The 15890-nt window shown below is 40.4% G+C and overlaps 1 protein-coding gene across 4 annotated transcripts in view; it reads left to right on the top strand.

The window, feature by feature from the left end:
• Positions 1-6202: 6202 nt before the first annotated feature.
• Positions 6203-15890, top strand: part of NCKAP1 (NCK associated protein 1) — a 53335-nt gene continuing 43647 nt past the window's right edge. For all 4 annotated transcript variants that reach the window (XM_058027634.1, XM_058027633.1, XM_058027631.1 and 1 more), the window contains exon 1: positions 6203-6364. In XM_058027634.1, the coding sequence (XP_057883617.1) occupies positions 6257-6364 (108 nt within the window). In that variant the 5' untranslated portion in view covers positions 6203-6256. The remainder of the gene's footprint in view (positions 6365-15890) is intronic.

The raw sequence follows: 15890 nt of genomic DNA, 5'->3' as shown, positions 1-15890 counted from the left end.
AGTCAAAGAATGACCCAGATTGACCTAAACTGTCTCTTCAATGTGTTTAATTCTTTTTTTCTTCAATAACAAGGCAGACTGAAAACTTAGGGGATTCTTTAATCATATTTTCTCTTTGTTCTCTACATTTTTTACTGAAATACCCATTCTGCTTGAACTCAAAAGCTGTTCCTAAGCTTTTAGTGCTCCTTTATCACTACTTTTAAAGTAACCAAAAGTTTCCATTCTGATTGCCTATTCAAGTAATTGATTAATTATTTTATATGAAATGAATTTCTATATGTGGACCATAAATGAGGTTCAGGATGATATAGCCATGTTTTCTGATTTACTTTAGAAAAAACTTGTATAGAATTTAGACTTAAACTAATGGTTGAAAACTAGATTTGGATGTCATTATGCATAGATTTGATGGAATTAATTTACTATCTTGCTAACATCTTAATTAGGAACATTTCTTTCCTTTGTGTCTTGTACAAACAAGTCCTTTCTTCCTTTTCCATCCCACATTCTTAACCACAATTTCAAAATCACCTGAAGATCACTGAAGAACAGCTCTCAAGTGTTGAAGATTTCCATTTCAGTTCCATTCAAGTTTGAATGTCCTACCAAAAAGGCCATCTAGTGTTTGGAGTACCAGTCAATGACTCTTTGTGAGCAGCACTCAGTGTTCTTGGCTTCATCTTAATATCAAAACTTCACAATTTTTTATAAGATGTAATGGCTGTTTTCTGTCCAACTCTAAACAATGAGCTTCATTAATTGAAGCAGATAAAATCTCTGATGCTACTTTGCTAATGGCATTCCTTGTTAATTCAGCAAGATAAACAAGAGACTACTTTTGACACGAGCACTATGAAGGGAAAAGATTTTTCTGCATTAGACATAATTATTTTGTGTGAATAACACTTGCCTGATCATTAACATTTTCATTATCAAGGTCAAAAAAATATTGCAGGGAAAACAAAACAAACTTGGAAGATATAGGTATAACTCATTATACATTATATATATATATATAAGCCAAACTTTTTTCAACCATGTTAAAAGATAGTTATGCTATTAACATCCTTTAAAAAATTAAAAGTAGCTAAACATTACAACAACTTCAACACCAGCAAACCCCTAAACATTTTATCACTAAAAAATGTATGTGTAAAGTTCTAAATGCAGTAGAACTAATCTGTGTAAGGAAATCAACTGGTGATGATTGATATCGATTTTCTGATTAATGGTTTTATTACTTGTTAGAAATCCTTAAAATTGTGGCTTTGTTTTACATTCTGCTTTATAACTCTTAACAGTAGTACTTAAGTTGAAAAAACAAATTTTAAATACACAAAATCCAAGTTGCTTGACTCATCTATAGAAGGAAATTCTTTGCTATCTAGTCCTCTGCTTCAGCAAAGGAAGTCATGCACTGTTTACCTAGAGAGCAAATCATTAGGAAATAAGTACTTTTTAAGTACTCATGCTTCCTGTAGGAAAACTATTGTACCAGGTTTCCCTAAAAGCAAAATTTTCTGCATATTATTTCAAAGAAGAACTTAAATTAGGCTACTTAAACAGCTAAAGATGCAGATTCATCCCACATGTTTTTATTGTGTCATGTAAGTTTGATGGCTGCACATAATTTTTATTGTGGCAACCTTAATAACCACTGAACTTCACTTCTTAGCTGCAGTTATTTGAAGCAGTTATTTGAACACTCCTTAGTGTTCACAGCCTTGTCCTGTCCTTCTGCCTTTCTCCACCCACAGGGTTTCCCACAGCATATGGGGATAGAATTTTGTCATATCATACTCCATCTCTGGTCTAAGTTATGTATTTCTGTGCTGTGTGAAAAACTGGGGGTTTTTACATCCTCAAAAAAAATCCATATTTCTTTGTCAAATGAAAAAAAATTACAGATGGAAATGTGGAAGAAAACTGTAGTGGTTTTTCAACTTTTCCCCAGCTTGATTATAGGTGTGACAATTTGGGTGGTACTCATGTCATTCTTCTCCACTAGCTTGCTTTTTGGCACACATTTTATTTACAAAAATCTACCATTTCACTCTTGTCACATGTAAACCTCTAACTTGCATTAATATCTTGTATTAAAGATCCCCACTGGCTGGTAAATGTGATTCCTAGAATGGGGGAAACCCCTTAATTTTTTGGATGTTCCTTGATTTGAATTTTCTGCTCTTTAAGGTAAGTTTGGGCAGGGATTTTTTTTTCTTTAGTCTTTAATGGATGATTGTAAAAGCTGTTGTATTTAAAGAGGGACTTGGTATTCCCCTGGGCTCTCATGACAGAAAGGGAGAAGACAAAGTAACCTCTAATAGGTTATTTTTGTACATTGGCAACTGTAACCACTGGTGCTACCCCATTTATCCAGGACAGAAGTGTAACACAGGCTGTAGAAAGTAGATCAGAGCCCTGGAGCTTGTGCATACCTGCCAAAAAAAGGCTCTGTAGGCAAACAAAGACAGTTAAACCTGAAGGCCCAACAGAAGCCCTACAGCTGTCTTGGTTTGAAAATACAGGTGTCTGCTAAGGAAGGCAGGAGCCTCTCTTGAAATGGCAAATGCAAACTCCCTCCAAATTATTGTAATTTTGAAATTAAGGGGGTCTCAGGCAAAGATATGGGAGTAGGAATAACAGCTCTTTACTAGGAAAATTTAAAATACAAATGCAGTAGTACAGGCTGCCCAAAGAAGCTGTGGATGTCCCATACCAAGGGTGGATGGAGCTCTGAGCAACCTCATCTAGTGGAAAGTGGTTCCTGCCCGTGGCAGGGGCTTGGAACATGATGATCTTTAGGGTCCCTTCCAACCCAAATAATTTTGTGATTTTCATTCCTGTCTGAAAGCCCTATAGTGATTAGTAAATTAAACTCTGTACTGAACAGAGAATTGACTTTAAAAGAACCAGAGCTGATCTTGACCCAAATCTGAAGTGCTGTTTCTTACCCTAAACTTGTATTTGAAATAAATATAGAAAGCTGTTTAAATGTTAATAATTAATAAATCATTGAGCAAATAGAAGTTGTGTGTTTTAAAAATAATTCTTAGCCTTACTTTCTTGTTCATTTCCTTTTGCCACACCTGTAAGAGCTGTGCTGTTCCTGACAAAACTTGAATTTCAATGTTATTGTGATGCTTGCTGTTAGATTGGTGAATGCAGACATTTTTATAATCTAATAGGCAATAAATTTTCCTGCTGGGAAATCTACCTATATTCCTGAAGTTGCTATATAAAGTTGCTGCAGAAGTGGTGTGACAACAGGAGCTTAATACTGCTGTCATTAAAATTGGTGACAAAACTGTGGGGTGCTTTAGTACATACATTGACATTGACCAAGAGCTTTGTTAAAAGTCTGTGTGTAACCTCATTGCAGTGATAATTCAGATAATACAAATACACAACACACAAAAACTCACTAACTGGCTCAGTGACTTCATTCCACTTGCTTGGCTGTATATAAATTACAAATTCTGTGATTGTTACTGATTGAAACTTCTAGAACATCTAAAATGGCTAAAAAAATGAACATGAAATTAAAAATGGGATGCTTTTGTGTTAGCTGTGGGTGTGTAGGCGAGGAACAAAAAAAGTAGTAGTATTTGTTCTTAAATGGCTTTAAGCTGAAGGAGGATAAGTTTAGATCAGATATTAGAGGGAAATTCTTTACTGTGGAAGTGGTGAGGCACTGGAGCAGGCTGTTCAGAGAGGCTGTGGATTCCCCATCCCTGGAAGTGTTCAAGGCCAGGGTGGACAGAGTTCCTGCTCTAGTGGAAGGTTCCCTACCCATGGCAGAGGTTTGGAATGAGATCATCTTTAAGATCCCTTCCAACCCAAACCATTCTATGATTCTTATTTTGCAGTGCAACTACATGAGAAAACATCTTTGCTTTGAGTAGAAATATTACATTTGATATATAAAAAACATATATAATGGAAGGCAGATGCTTTGTGTAGAATATTACTATAGATATATAATTAAATCACGTAGCATTTTATGCTTTATCAATTTAAATAGCAATTTGAATACTTCTGATGTTTTCCAGTAGACACCAGTAATGAAAAGTCAGGTCTAACAGGTCTAACCTAATTAATCTTTACAACATTGTTGCTAGGTAGTCCTGACTTTTGGACACAAAGCTAAGAAATTAAATCATCTGGTAAAGGCCAATGGATGAATCAATAGCAGACTTAAGACTGGAACTCTAGGTTCTTGCTTCCTAGTTTTATTCTGAATCATAAATTGTCTTGTAATTGCTGAAGTGGAGAGGTCAGTCAGAAACAATTTAATTACATTCTAGCTTCTCACATTCATTTCTATGCTTTCTAAAATAGATTAGTTTAAAATCTCTGAAAGACAGTCTAATTCTGATTTCTAATGCAAAAATGTGAACTGAAAATTAAATACTTGTATTTATATGCAAAAAAAGGCACAGATGGTTGTGCTGCTATAAAAAAAAAAATTAGATTAGAAGGTTAATTCTTAAGCCTGTCTCTCATTCCCTAGTCTGGGGATCCCTGCATCCCAGCTGGCTGTGCTGGCCTCTCAGTGCTGAAATCATCTTCCTAAGGCATCACAACAAGGGGATGGTCTCCTGGAGGTCTGTTGTTGACATTTGTAGCACAGAAATCTCACCATTCCTTAAAAATATGTCCTTTTAATTCCTGTGCTTCAAGAGAACAAAAACCCAGCAGTGATGTGACTCATCTAGCTGGTGATGTGGTGTTGCTCAGAATTTGCTGTACAGTGGTCTGGAACAACAGCTTAGGGGGATGGTGTGAGCCCTGAGTGGGACAGAGGGGCTGCAGGCAGCACCTTCATGGGTATCCCTGGGTTCTTCTCACTTCCCAGGGTGGTTGTGATGTGCTGGTGTAAGTGCCCTCAGAAAACAAGGGGCACCAGCAGTGACAGTGTGCCACTGTGACACTGCTTTAATCCATGCAGTGTTCTGCTGGGCCCTAGCTCTTAATTTCAGTTGGTTAAGTTAAACAAAATCATAGACTCATCAAGGTTGGAATAGACCTTTAATGTGACCAGTCCAGCACTGCCACTGTAACTCCTAAACCACATCATCCTGTGCCAGATCCAGATGCCTCTTAAATATCTCCAGGTGTGGTGACTCCACCACCTCCCTGAGCAGCCTATTGCAATGCCTGACCACCTGAACAGTGAAAAAAGTTTTCTGATATTTAATCTGTCTATCCCCTGTCTCAGCTAAAGGTCTCTTCTCTTCTCATCCTCTCACTGGCATGGCAGAAGAGACTGGCTCCCACCTCACTCCACCCTTTTGTCAGGGATTTCTAGAGGGTGTTGAGATCCCCCATGGAGTCTCTTCTTCTCCAGAGCAGCTCCCTCAGCTGCTCCTCATAGGAATATGAGCAAGAAGCTTCGCCAGCTTCCCTGGAAAGTTTCAGCCCCTCAATATCTCTCCTGAGCTGAAGGGCTCAGGACTGGACACAGCACTTGAGATGTGGCCTCACCAGTACCAAGTACAAAGGGATTCCCTGGTCCTGCTGGCCACACAATTTCTGATACGGGCCAGGTGCCATCGGCCTTCTTGTTGCCCTAGGCTTAGGTTCATCACAAGCTCAGGCTTATCACAAACTGGCTCAGGTTCAGCTTTTGCTGGCCAGCTGTTCTCCATTGAGCCCATTTCCAGCCACTCTGCTCCCAAGCTGTAGTGCTGCAGGGAGATATTGCAGCCAACATGCAGGACTTTTGTTGTTTAAGTAAAAAAATGGAGTCGATTAAATATAAAAGTGAAGGTGATGAAGTAAAAAAAAATGGGGCTTTCATAGCCTCACAGAATGGTTTGGTTTGGAAGGGGCTATAAAGACCATTCTGTTCCATCTCTCCAGCAGGGACAGCGACAGCTTCCACTAGACCACAGCTTGCTCAAAGCTCCATCCCGCCAACACCTCCATGGATGCGGCATCCATAGTTTTATTTTTATTTAAGGTGTAGTATTTATTTAAGGTGTAAACCTTGCAGAAGAACGGGCATTCTTCACCGTTCCGCCGCCCACCTCGGTGCTGTGCCCGAGCCCCCTCAGGGACCCCGGGACCGGGCAGAGCCCTGCGCTGCCGCCGCCCGCCCGCCGGGGGCGCCCGAGCGCCGCGCCACGTGACCCGTGCCCACGCCCCGCGGAGGCACCGAGCGCCGGGCCGGGCGGACAGGGAGCGCCGCGCCGGGCCAGGCCGGCGCCCGCGGGGCTCACAGCGGCGGGGCGGCCACCGGAGCGCCAGGATGTCGCGGTCCGTTCTGCAGCCCAGCCAGCAGAAGCTGGCCGAGAAGCTCACCATCCTCAACGACCGCGGCGTCGGCATGCTCACCCGGCTCTACAACATCAAGAAGGTGCGGGGGGCCCCGGCCGAGAGGGGGGGTGGATGGGGAGCCGCCCCGGCGAGATCCTCAGCGTCGCTCGGGCCGGCGCTCCGCCGGGCTTGCGGCTGTGCCGGCTGCGCCGCGGCCTAGCGGCGGGGCCCGGGAGGCTGGGCGGGAGCCGCCCGGCCCGGGAATGGGGGCCCGGGGCTTCGGTGCGGCCGCCGCATCGATCCCGGGAGAGAAGGATGGAGGAATGGAGGCGGCCGGGCCGATCCCGGCGGCGGCCGCAGGAGCGGGGCCTGGGCCCGGCGCAGCCCCCGGAGCCGCTGCCGCTCCGCTGCCGTGCGTGACTCACACGAGCCGCGAGTGGGCAGCGCCGCGGGGCTTTTCCCACGCCAAAACCTGTCGCTACCGGAGGCAAAAAGGGGCTCGGGGTAAAATTAGTAAGTTTAATTTCGATAAGTTCGAGTGCGCGGTTGCTTAGCAGCTCTCGGCGTGAGATGGAGCGGGTGCTTGGGGCAGCTCCCCGGCTGCCCAGGGCAGTGGGTCGGTGTTGGCCTGGTGAGGTGGCTGGGCCGTGCAGGAAACTCCGGGTCTGGGTGTTGGGAGAAGGATGGGTCACGCCTCTTGTTAATTTCTCCGGTGCTCGGTTAATTTCTCTCTGGAGGTAATCGTTGTGCTTTGCTGTAGGAAGGAATGTAGTTCATGGCCGCAGAATCGTAAAATTATTTGGGTTGGAAGGGGACCTTGAAGATCATCTAGTTCCGACCCTTGTGCTGGGTGCTTGTGTCCTTCCCAGCTTCATTTTCCTCATGAGTGATAGACCGTCTGAAAGTGTATGGCCCCTCGACCCACTTTCAGTAATGAATACTAGCCAGGATTTTATTACTTTGCCTTGAACACAATTATTTGAGAGGTTTTTCTTATTTCAAAGAAAATGCTAGTTACTACCTTTGAGCAGCGAGTACACCTTTGTGGGTTCAGGCCATTAAAATTTCAGTGCCGTTCCCATTCTGGGTTCAGCTGCAATGGCAAAGGGAGTTTGAGAGTTCTAGGTGCTTACTTGGTCCTCTGACTGCTGCACCCAGGTTTCTGTCAGGAGTGACCCTGCCTGACTGATCTGAGGTAAAGGATGAGTTTTGTCAACATTTTTTTCTCATATAGGAAGAAGTAAGAACTACCAGAAGAAGTAATGACTATCAAGTGCTATGTTGATTTTAATTAAGGTGTTTTTTCAGGGAAAAAAGCCCAACAAACCAAGTGGTTAAAGTATTTAAAAGCCAACATTCATCCAAAGCCATTTCACTATTTGATGTTCACTTTTATGTTTCTACAAATCTTCACTGACATAAATAAGGCATTCTAACTTGATGATTGCAAATTCCTGTCTTTCTGAGAGGTTCCTTTTAGTCTGTAGTTTTGTACATTGGAAAATCCCTTCAGTTAAATATAATTATACTTCTAACAAACAGAAATCCACAATTTATGGGGAAAACCAACAAAAAGAGGAAGTTGTCTGTGTGTGTCCTTGTTGAGCTTTGAGATAAATATCCCAGGTGAAAAATGAGCAAAGGGAATTTCTCCTGAGTGCAGCCCTGCCTTGCAGGGCAGGAAACAGGACTGGAGAAATGAAACCTCTCCTTGGTAGCTCTGCCTTAGCCGCTGTGAGTCTGGGCTCTGTTTTCACTGCCAGTGTTCTGATGCAGGGACATTTACCCCTGTTAAATGCTCCAGTGCCTACAGCCATGTTTCTGCTTGGCGTGTGTGCATGGCAGAGTCCTGTTGGCCCATATGGTGGTAGCTCTGCTGCTCTCCTGTTTCGGAAGCGATGCAGATGGACAGGCTCTCTGTAGGGGAGCAGCAGCACTGGGGGTGACACCACTTTTTCCTGAAATGCCAAGAGCTGGGTCCAAAATTGCTAGGTCTTGCATGCAGAGGGAGAGCAGGCATCGTGAAGTGGCTTGATTATTGTGTCACGCGTAGTTTTGCAAATGTGGAGATGTCCCAGGCACAACTCTTGTGTATTCATGTAGTGATTTGTGAATTCAAATAGTAATTTCCTTCAGCTGCAGTCAGGACTGCTTGACAGGGGGAACTGGCCAACTCAGAGGGTGAGCCCAGAAGTCTTGGGACTGATTATTGTATTTTATTGTGAGTCTCTCTTCAGCCCAGCTGCAGCATCGCTCACTGCTTGGAACACTTTGGTTTTGTTTATTTTTTTTTTTCCTCTCTTTAAGCTGTCAATTCCAAAATGCTGTTTAAGATTCTGTCAGAGCTCTGCTGAAGATGATATTGAAACTGAAAACCACACAATATGTGGGTTTGCGGTTAAAGGAAATGGTTTAGACTTTTTTTAATAAGAGGAAGTGAGAGATTGAAATGTGTGCAGCAGCAGTCGAGATTGTTGTAGATGCTGTCTGGAGAGTACAGATTTTCAAGGATTAAGAGCTTTTTCAACTGTTAGAAACAAAGCAGGAAAATTTTACTTCCCAAAGAATCTCAGAAGTTGTTAAAAGCAGTTAGTAACAATGATTCTTTGTCTCATCTTCCTATACAAAGTTCAGTTTTGTTGCTGTTTGCTTATAGCTGATAATTGTTCATAGTTTCCTGTTTACTGACCTTCTGTGCCCCTGTTGTCTTTTGAAACAGTTAAAAGTTTGTTGTTTTTAAAACAGACTGTCTGACTGTATGGTTTTTTTGCCTCTGAAAGTGACATGGAAATTAGGAAAAGGGAAGTTACTAAGGTAATAGCAGCTGATGAGACAGAAATTAGATTTGCACCCTGCAAGGAGGTGGATTTTTTGTTGCTGTTGTTATTTTGAAGGATGGCTCTTCGCTTGCTGCATTGGGACCGGTATTAGTAATGAATTTGGAACTCTTTCACTTGTGCTTTCTCTCTTGGTTTGTTCCTTCTTTTTTAAAAAGAATTTATCCACAGTTGTCTAGGTTATTGTCTACCGTGTAACTTTGGTCATTACTTGCCTACAACCACACCTGTGTAAATCAAAGACAGCAGGGTTTTTTCATGCCATCCTGGCTCAGGTGAAGCTTGGATTTCATTATTACCTTCCAGTCTTGTGTTGGTAAGCTTTGTGCAAATGCTGCCATTACTGTTGACTGTTTTGTTTGAGTGTGGTGGCAGCAGAGAATAATCTTTTTTGTGGGCCTTTTGTTTGTTTATAAAACCCTTGGATACCAGGATGTGTTTACAGTAAGAGATTTGATCTTGAAAAACCTGAAGCAGAGATTTAGGCACAGCCAGTCAAGGGGGTGTGATTTTGGTGAGTGTATAAGTAGTACTAAAGTAAACAGAACTGCTAGGGATAGTAGTTAAGGTTTTGAATTATTTAGACTATATGTTAATCAAACATGAGTCTGTTATTTAGCATGAATTACTTTGCTAGCAGTGTTCTGCTGTTCTTCACAGTATAAGTTTTACGTTTGTTCACAAGATGTTTTTTAAATGTTATTAACAAAACAAATTCTTTTGAGTTTTCAAACTTGGTTACGTAGTATCTGAAAAATGAGGATCTTAAACCAACTCTTAGATGTGAACTGCATCATCAAACTGAAGTCATAGATGAGGGACTTAACTGTTTGCAGAGGCTTTAGCTGACTTTATGTTTTCTTTAAAGGTGTAGCAGTGGAAATACTGGATTTTTACCTATTTTGAGGATGTTAGTAGTTGAATTTAAAAGTTGTAAAAGCTAGTTGATTGTTTTATTGGTAGAACCAGTGGATAAAGTGCACAGTTTTGTTCAGGCACTTGAGTAGTTCTTCAGGAAACAGTGGAAGAGATTTTAGATGATTTTAGGAAGACCATGGGGAAGTTTCCAATGTGCAGAGCTCTGAAGTTTGGAAGGATGTAGGATTAGATCACCCTTTGGACACAGAGCTCTGTGCTGGAGTGCAGACCTTTGAGCTGAGAGGAAAAGCTCACCAATAATTTAGTTCTGAATTGTAAGGTTGGTGTTGAACAGATAATGTCAGGTAGTGTCTTCAGGTCACTGGGAAGTGTCCCAGGGTGGGGCAGTATTGGCTCCACAGATGTCAGCAGTTCTTTAAAGGTTAAAATGGCAGTGAATGTTTGTGTCTGTCATCTTGGAGAAATGGCTTATGATACTGTCTTATTGATAAGCAGAGGAGTAAGCCCCAAACAAACTCACAGTGCTGGCAATTAAAAAAAAATCTTTTGGTCAAGAAACAAACACTTAACTGGTGATACCATATCATACTATTATTTTTCACTCAGAAAAGCAATTAAATTTGTAAAGAAACAGACTTTATAATAAAATAAAAATGTCCCAAAAATATACAGAGTGGGTTTTCCCTTTTGCATCAAGAGTAGATGCCCAGAATTATCTTGTTTGTTGGCTTACAATTACAAGTTACCTTGCTCCCTGTAATCACTGTTCATTTTGTGTTAACACAAAACCAAATCCAGTTTTAGTTGCAAGGGATTTTTAAAGTTGTGTGCAGAGGAGATAGACCTAAAAAGTAATAACAGTTCCCATTTGAGGTTCAGAATAGATAGGGATTTCCCATTGCCTTGCTTCTTTTTATTAAGATGTTATTTTATGGACTACATTGAGGAAAAGTTTTGTGGCAGTGAAACTTCTCTTACTTTTTTTTCTCCTTTGCATTTCACCTGCCCCACATTTGATTAATAGAACCAAGGCCTTAAAGAGGTGCTGCAAACACAAGAGGACAATGTGAATTTATCCCTGTACAGACAGTGTCAAACCCAGTATATTTCATTCATTCACAACGTGATGGGTCACTCTAGTACGGGCAGTTTAGAAGATAATTTACATGTTGACTTTAGCAGGGCTGCTGATGTGACCTCATCTGATTGTTCTCATGAACAATCTGAGGAAGTGCAGTCTGGATGAAGCTGTGATGATGGAAGCAGATGCATCACCATATTAGGGAATGGCTGTGAAGATCTCAATGTCAGATGGGGATCAGCAGGGTCTTGTTGGGGTGTGTGTTACCTCTGCTTCCAGTCACTCTTTGATTCAACAACCTAGATGATGCCTTCAGTGTGCTTAATAAATTTATATGTAGGAAACTGGGACGAGCTACAGAATCTAATTGAAATTCAGCTTGAGCTTGGAAATCATAGGTATGGTCTAACAGGCTTGGAAGTGGCTGAGCAAGTATGGTTGTGAGCTATTCTGTGCTTAGTAGAATTTAAAGGACAAAATGAGAAGTAATGAGATTTAAAGTCTGAAGAAAATAGCTGGGAAAGGTTAGGGACATCCCAGGACAAAGAAGAGCCAGGTAAGTTTTGCTGCAAAAAATCAGGAATGACATGAGTTTATGTAAATGTGAGCAAGATAATCTGAAGGAAAAGTAAGTAGTTTTTTTCCTCTACATCTCCTTCATTGAGATTCATTGAAAACATACCTGATTGACCACTCTTTTCAAGGAAGATGTGGACAAAATGGAGAAAGTTCAGGGCAAAATAATAAGGACAAGTGGTGCAGAAAATTGCACCCGTTAAAAAAAAAGGGAATGTTCTTTCAAGTCAGCCTATAAGTAATACAAATTTATAAAATATTAGGACCGCAGTAGAGAGATGGGGAATAGTTTATGCCATCCAGTGTGACCACCAGAGATCAAGAAGTGATGGATTGAATTAAATATTGGAAAACTGAATTGAATATTTGAAAAGACTGTGAGAATGTCTTTGAATGTAGCCTTTTTGAGACCTGTAAGTAAAGATGTGGCAGACATATCCCAGGAGCAACACAGATTCAGTTGATCTTGCCTTGGAACAGGAGAGGTAGGTAGGCAATTTCTTGTGGTCCTTTCTGGCCTTTTCTTCTCATTTCACATGAATTTACATTTCACTTAATTGAATTTCTGAGTAGTGATACTCTAGGATTTAAAGTAAGGTGTGTACTTGGGGTTCAACACACACCAAATAATGAGTAAACACAGGGAAGGTGTCTTGCTTAGATCTAGGAAACACTGGGCTGACTGTAACACCTTCAATTGTAATTTTGAATTGATATGAAGGTACATTATATTTCCAATTTGGAACCCTAGTAAATAGAAAGTGCAACAGCTGCTAAATTTCTAATAATTTTGTGCTATATTTTGGATATGTCCAAGGCCTTTAGAGACTCTTCATAAAGTAGTTACATGGAGATTTTCTTCTGCTTCCATATCTTGGTTGAAACTGTAAGCATAATGTGTATCAAGAGACAGGTTTACCTTTCATCAAGGTAACTGCAAGCATAAGAAATGTAATTTACTTAGTACAAAGTCACTCTAGCATGCTGGTGTGGGACAGTTAAATTTTAGCCATCAAAAGTATTAAACTATAATAATTTGTCAATGTGTTCCCAGCTAATTCTTGCATCTTGTTGGATAGACTTTACAAGGGACAAGGCTTTATTCACAAAACTTAGCTGGGACCAGCCTGTTTAATAATCAATTTATGCTTCCACAACCTAAAATACAGGCAAGGAGTTGTGGTGGGCTTAATGAGAGATATTAAAGCAAATGTGGTGTGAACCACTATTCAAAGCAGTTCGTGTTGTTTATTCCCCTCTCTTTCCTTCTCAGTAGTTTTGCTTTTTCAGAATTAGAGATTGCGGGTTCATAATATTAATTATTTTAAATGCATGGCAGAAACAAGGAATATGTTATAGGTTTTATCCTACAGAAATATAATTAATGGTGAAAATATTTTTTTAATGTTATATTTAGTATAATTTACAGGCTGCACAGCTGGAAATCAGGCATGCAAACTTAGAGATATGTCTTAGCATGAAGCCTTTAATGCCAGCAGCTTTTCCAAGGCAAGAACAGTTTTACTGTGCTGCCTTTCTGGCCTTTCAAAAGAAAGTGCTGTAGTAAACTGTAAATACAGGAGCTTTTCCTGGTTTTTGGTCTGAGGAATCCTGAATTTCTGTTTACTAATCCAAGTTACTAACTTGGGGAATGGCATAGGTTTTACGGTCATTGAAATTCCATCAGTTTCCTTGTTAAATTCACAGTTTTGTTGTGCAGATTCATCTGTAAATGGAATTTAAAGGTGAAGTGATTTGTTGACTGAGATTATTTCAGTGTATGTTGTCACAGTCAAGTGGAGCTGTGCTTAGCAGTGTTTTATCTCAACTCTGCATTAACAGCAAATCTCTTGAAGTAATAAATACATTAAATTGCTGCAAAGTATGGTTTATGATAATCTGCTGGTATAGGAAATTTGGGGGATGAAAATATAAAATTTTCAATTCAAGTGACCCTGTTTCTCTTTTATTGGGAGACAGCCCTGCTGCTAATTTAGAGTAGTTTGGTTTAGCAACAACAAAAGGAAATAAATAATAGGTGTTTTCATAATACAATAAATATTTAGGCTTTATTTTTTTACCATCCTAAGCCATGTAATTCAGGTGATACTTCCCAGTATTCTTATTCAAGGGCACATAACAGGTTGGTGTGAATGAGTGGCATGAGTGAGGTTCAGAGGTTTTAAATGCAAGTTTGGGACACTGACTACTGACACTGATTGTACCTGAACATAAGCTTCCTTTTATCCTTGCCACTTCAGCTGCATGGATATAGTCATTTTGTTGATTGATGTTTTTTTTCTTCTCCTTCAACATCCTCTGCCCTCAAGTAGGAAGTCAAATGTTAAACTTAGATTTTTGCAGTGAGAGCTGTAACAGTATTGGGGCCAGAGGTCTCTTTGCTGTATATTAGTGTTGGTGTATTCTGGGCCAAAGGCAGCTGAAGTGGTTTCTATTTTCCTGTTTAGAGGCCACTTATCTTAGATGTAGGCCTTAAGCAGATTTTTGTAGTTGGCTGCTTCTGAATGAGTACAACGCAGAAAGTATAGATATATGTAGTATTCTTAATTTTCAAAGTGAAATAGAAGAACCTAATAGCATCAAGTGAGGAAGAGAATCTGAATTTTGTGTAATAATAATATAATTATTTACCTCAGTAGGACAGGTAGGAAAATGCTGCTTTAATTCCAAACATATGGCCTGAACATGTGCAAACAGTGCAGGTAGTCAGATCTCTCTGAAGCTTGATAGCTGTGCAGATGATAGCAAATCAGTATTGTAAATAGTGAATTTCTCAGCTACAGAAATCATATTATTCTTTTTGGTAGTTGCACAGAATGCCTTTACTTAGTAGAGAGCTTATCATAGCAGGGTACCATTCTGAAGATCTGTGGAAAGAAATGCTGTGTAACTTGAAGAAATCCAGCATCTGAATCCATTAATTTTTTTTAAGAATTATGTAGATTAGTTTCTAACCATAACTTAGCATGATCTTTTTCAGAATAGCTGCTTATCAGCTGTTCAGTAATATACAAAGGAATTCAGAGTTGACTGCTGGGAGATTCTTTGAGTATAATGTTTTGGGGCTGAAGCAGCTGGAATCTCATAGCTTCAGAATTGTATTCTGTGAATGCTGCACTAGTAAGAACATTTTTAATTGGTGAAGTTCTTTTTAATGCTCAAAATTGTAGTAATTCTGTGTTGTGGGGTTTTTCCTAATAAGAAAAACTTGGTTTTGGCTGGTGCTTGGAATTCTGTGTGAATACTGGAGAGCTGTATTTGGGAAATGGCCTTTGTATGTTCTACCACAATGTTCCTACCCATTACAGTACTCACAAAGGATTTTGTATTGACTAATACAACTATTAAAAGAAAAAACTACATTTCTTATCTACATTCTAAGGCTGTTGCCCTCAATATCTTTGATCTTTTTACAGCAAAATTCTGTTTATGTGTCTTACCACACTTTGTGCAAAAGTGCTAGGATTGGAGTTTGCATATTAATTCTTTTATGCTTTATAGAGTAAACTATGGGGAGTTTGAAGTCCCTTCACCATTTTGGGAGAGGTTTAACTTATGGACACTGTTTTACCTGTGATGCTGAATGCAGGTAATTATGGATGAAAACTGTTGATGCAACAACAGCTGGTTCTAAGATCTGTAAATACCAGTTCTTGGAGCTGAGCTGCTGTGGAGCATGGGAGAGAGAAGAAAAAGCATTGACCCACTCATTCAGTGACATCTCTTGTCCTCTTTCAGTTCAGCCTAGGTAGGCTGGTGCAGCTTTCTAGAAGCTGGAATTGTGGTGTGCGTGAGGGATGCCTCTAATATCTTGCAGGAATGTTCTTATTTATTAATCAGTCTGATGTAGTTCATTAGTAGGAAGAGTTAGAGTCGCTTCAAGTATGATGCCACCTAACTAATGATGGGGGAAGCAAAGGAGGAGCACATTCCCAGATATGGAGAGGATTGCCAGTTAGACTGAGGAGAACACTTCTCTTTTCTGGGGGCTGAGTTCCTGAAGGCACAGGAGGATGTGCATGTTGATGTTTTCAGATCTCTGTTTCCTTCTGAGTGTGTGTGTAAGGGCTGGGGTAGAACATAAGTTTTAGTAAACATTTTGAAGAGCTGATTTATAGGAAGGAAAACATCTGCTTGTAGCAAAAATAAGGAGTGTGTGTGGAAGGAGTGTTTGAACGCAGACTGAAAAATTTATGAAGTCAACAGTGGCAGATTTCTTGTCTCCTATATAA

The sequence above is a fragment of the Melospiza georgiana genome, chromosome 7 (genome assembly GCF_028018845.1).
Source record: "Melospiza georgiana isolate bMelGeo1 chromosome 7, bMelGeo1.pri, whole genome shotgun sequence".
In the NCBI taxonomy this organism is placed as follows: Eukaryota; Metazoa; Chordata; class Aves; order Passeriformes; family Passerellidae; genus Melospiza; species Melospiza georgiana.
This window is presented reverse-complemented; position numbering and strand designations above follow the sequence as displayed.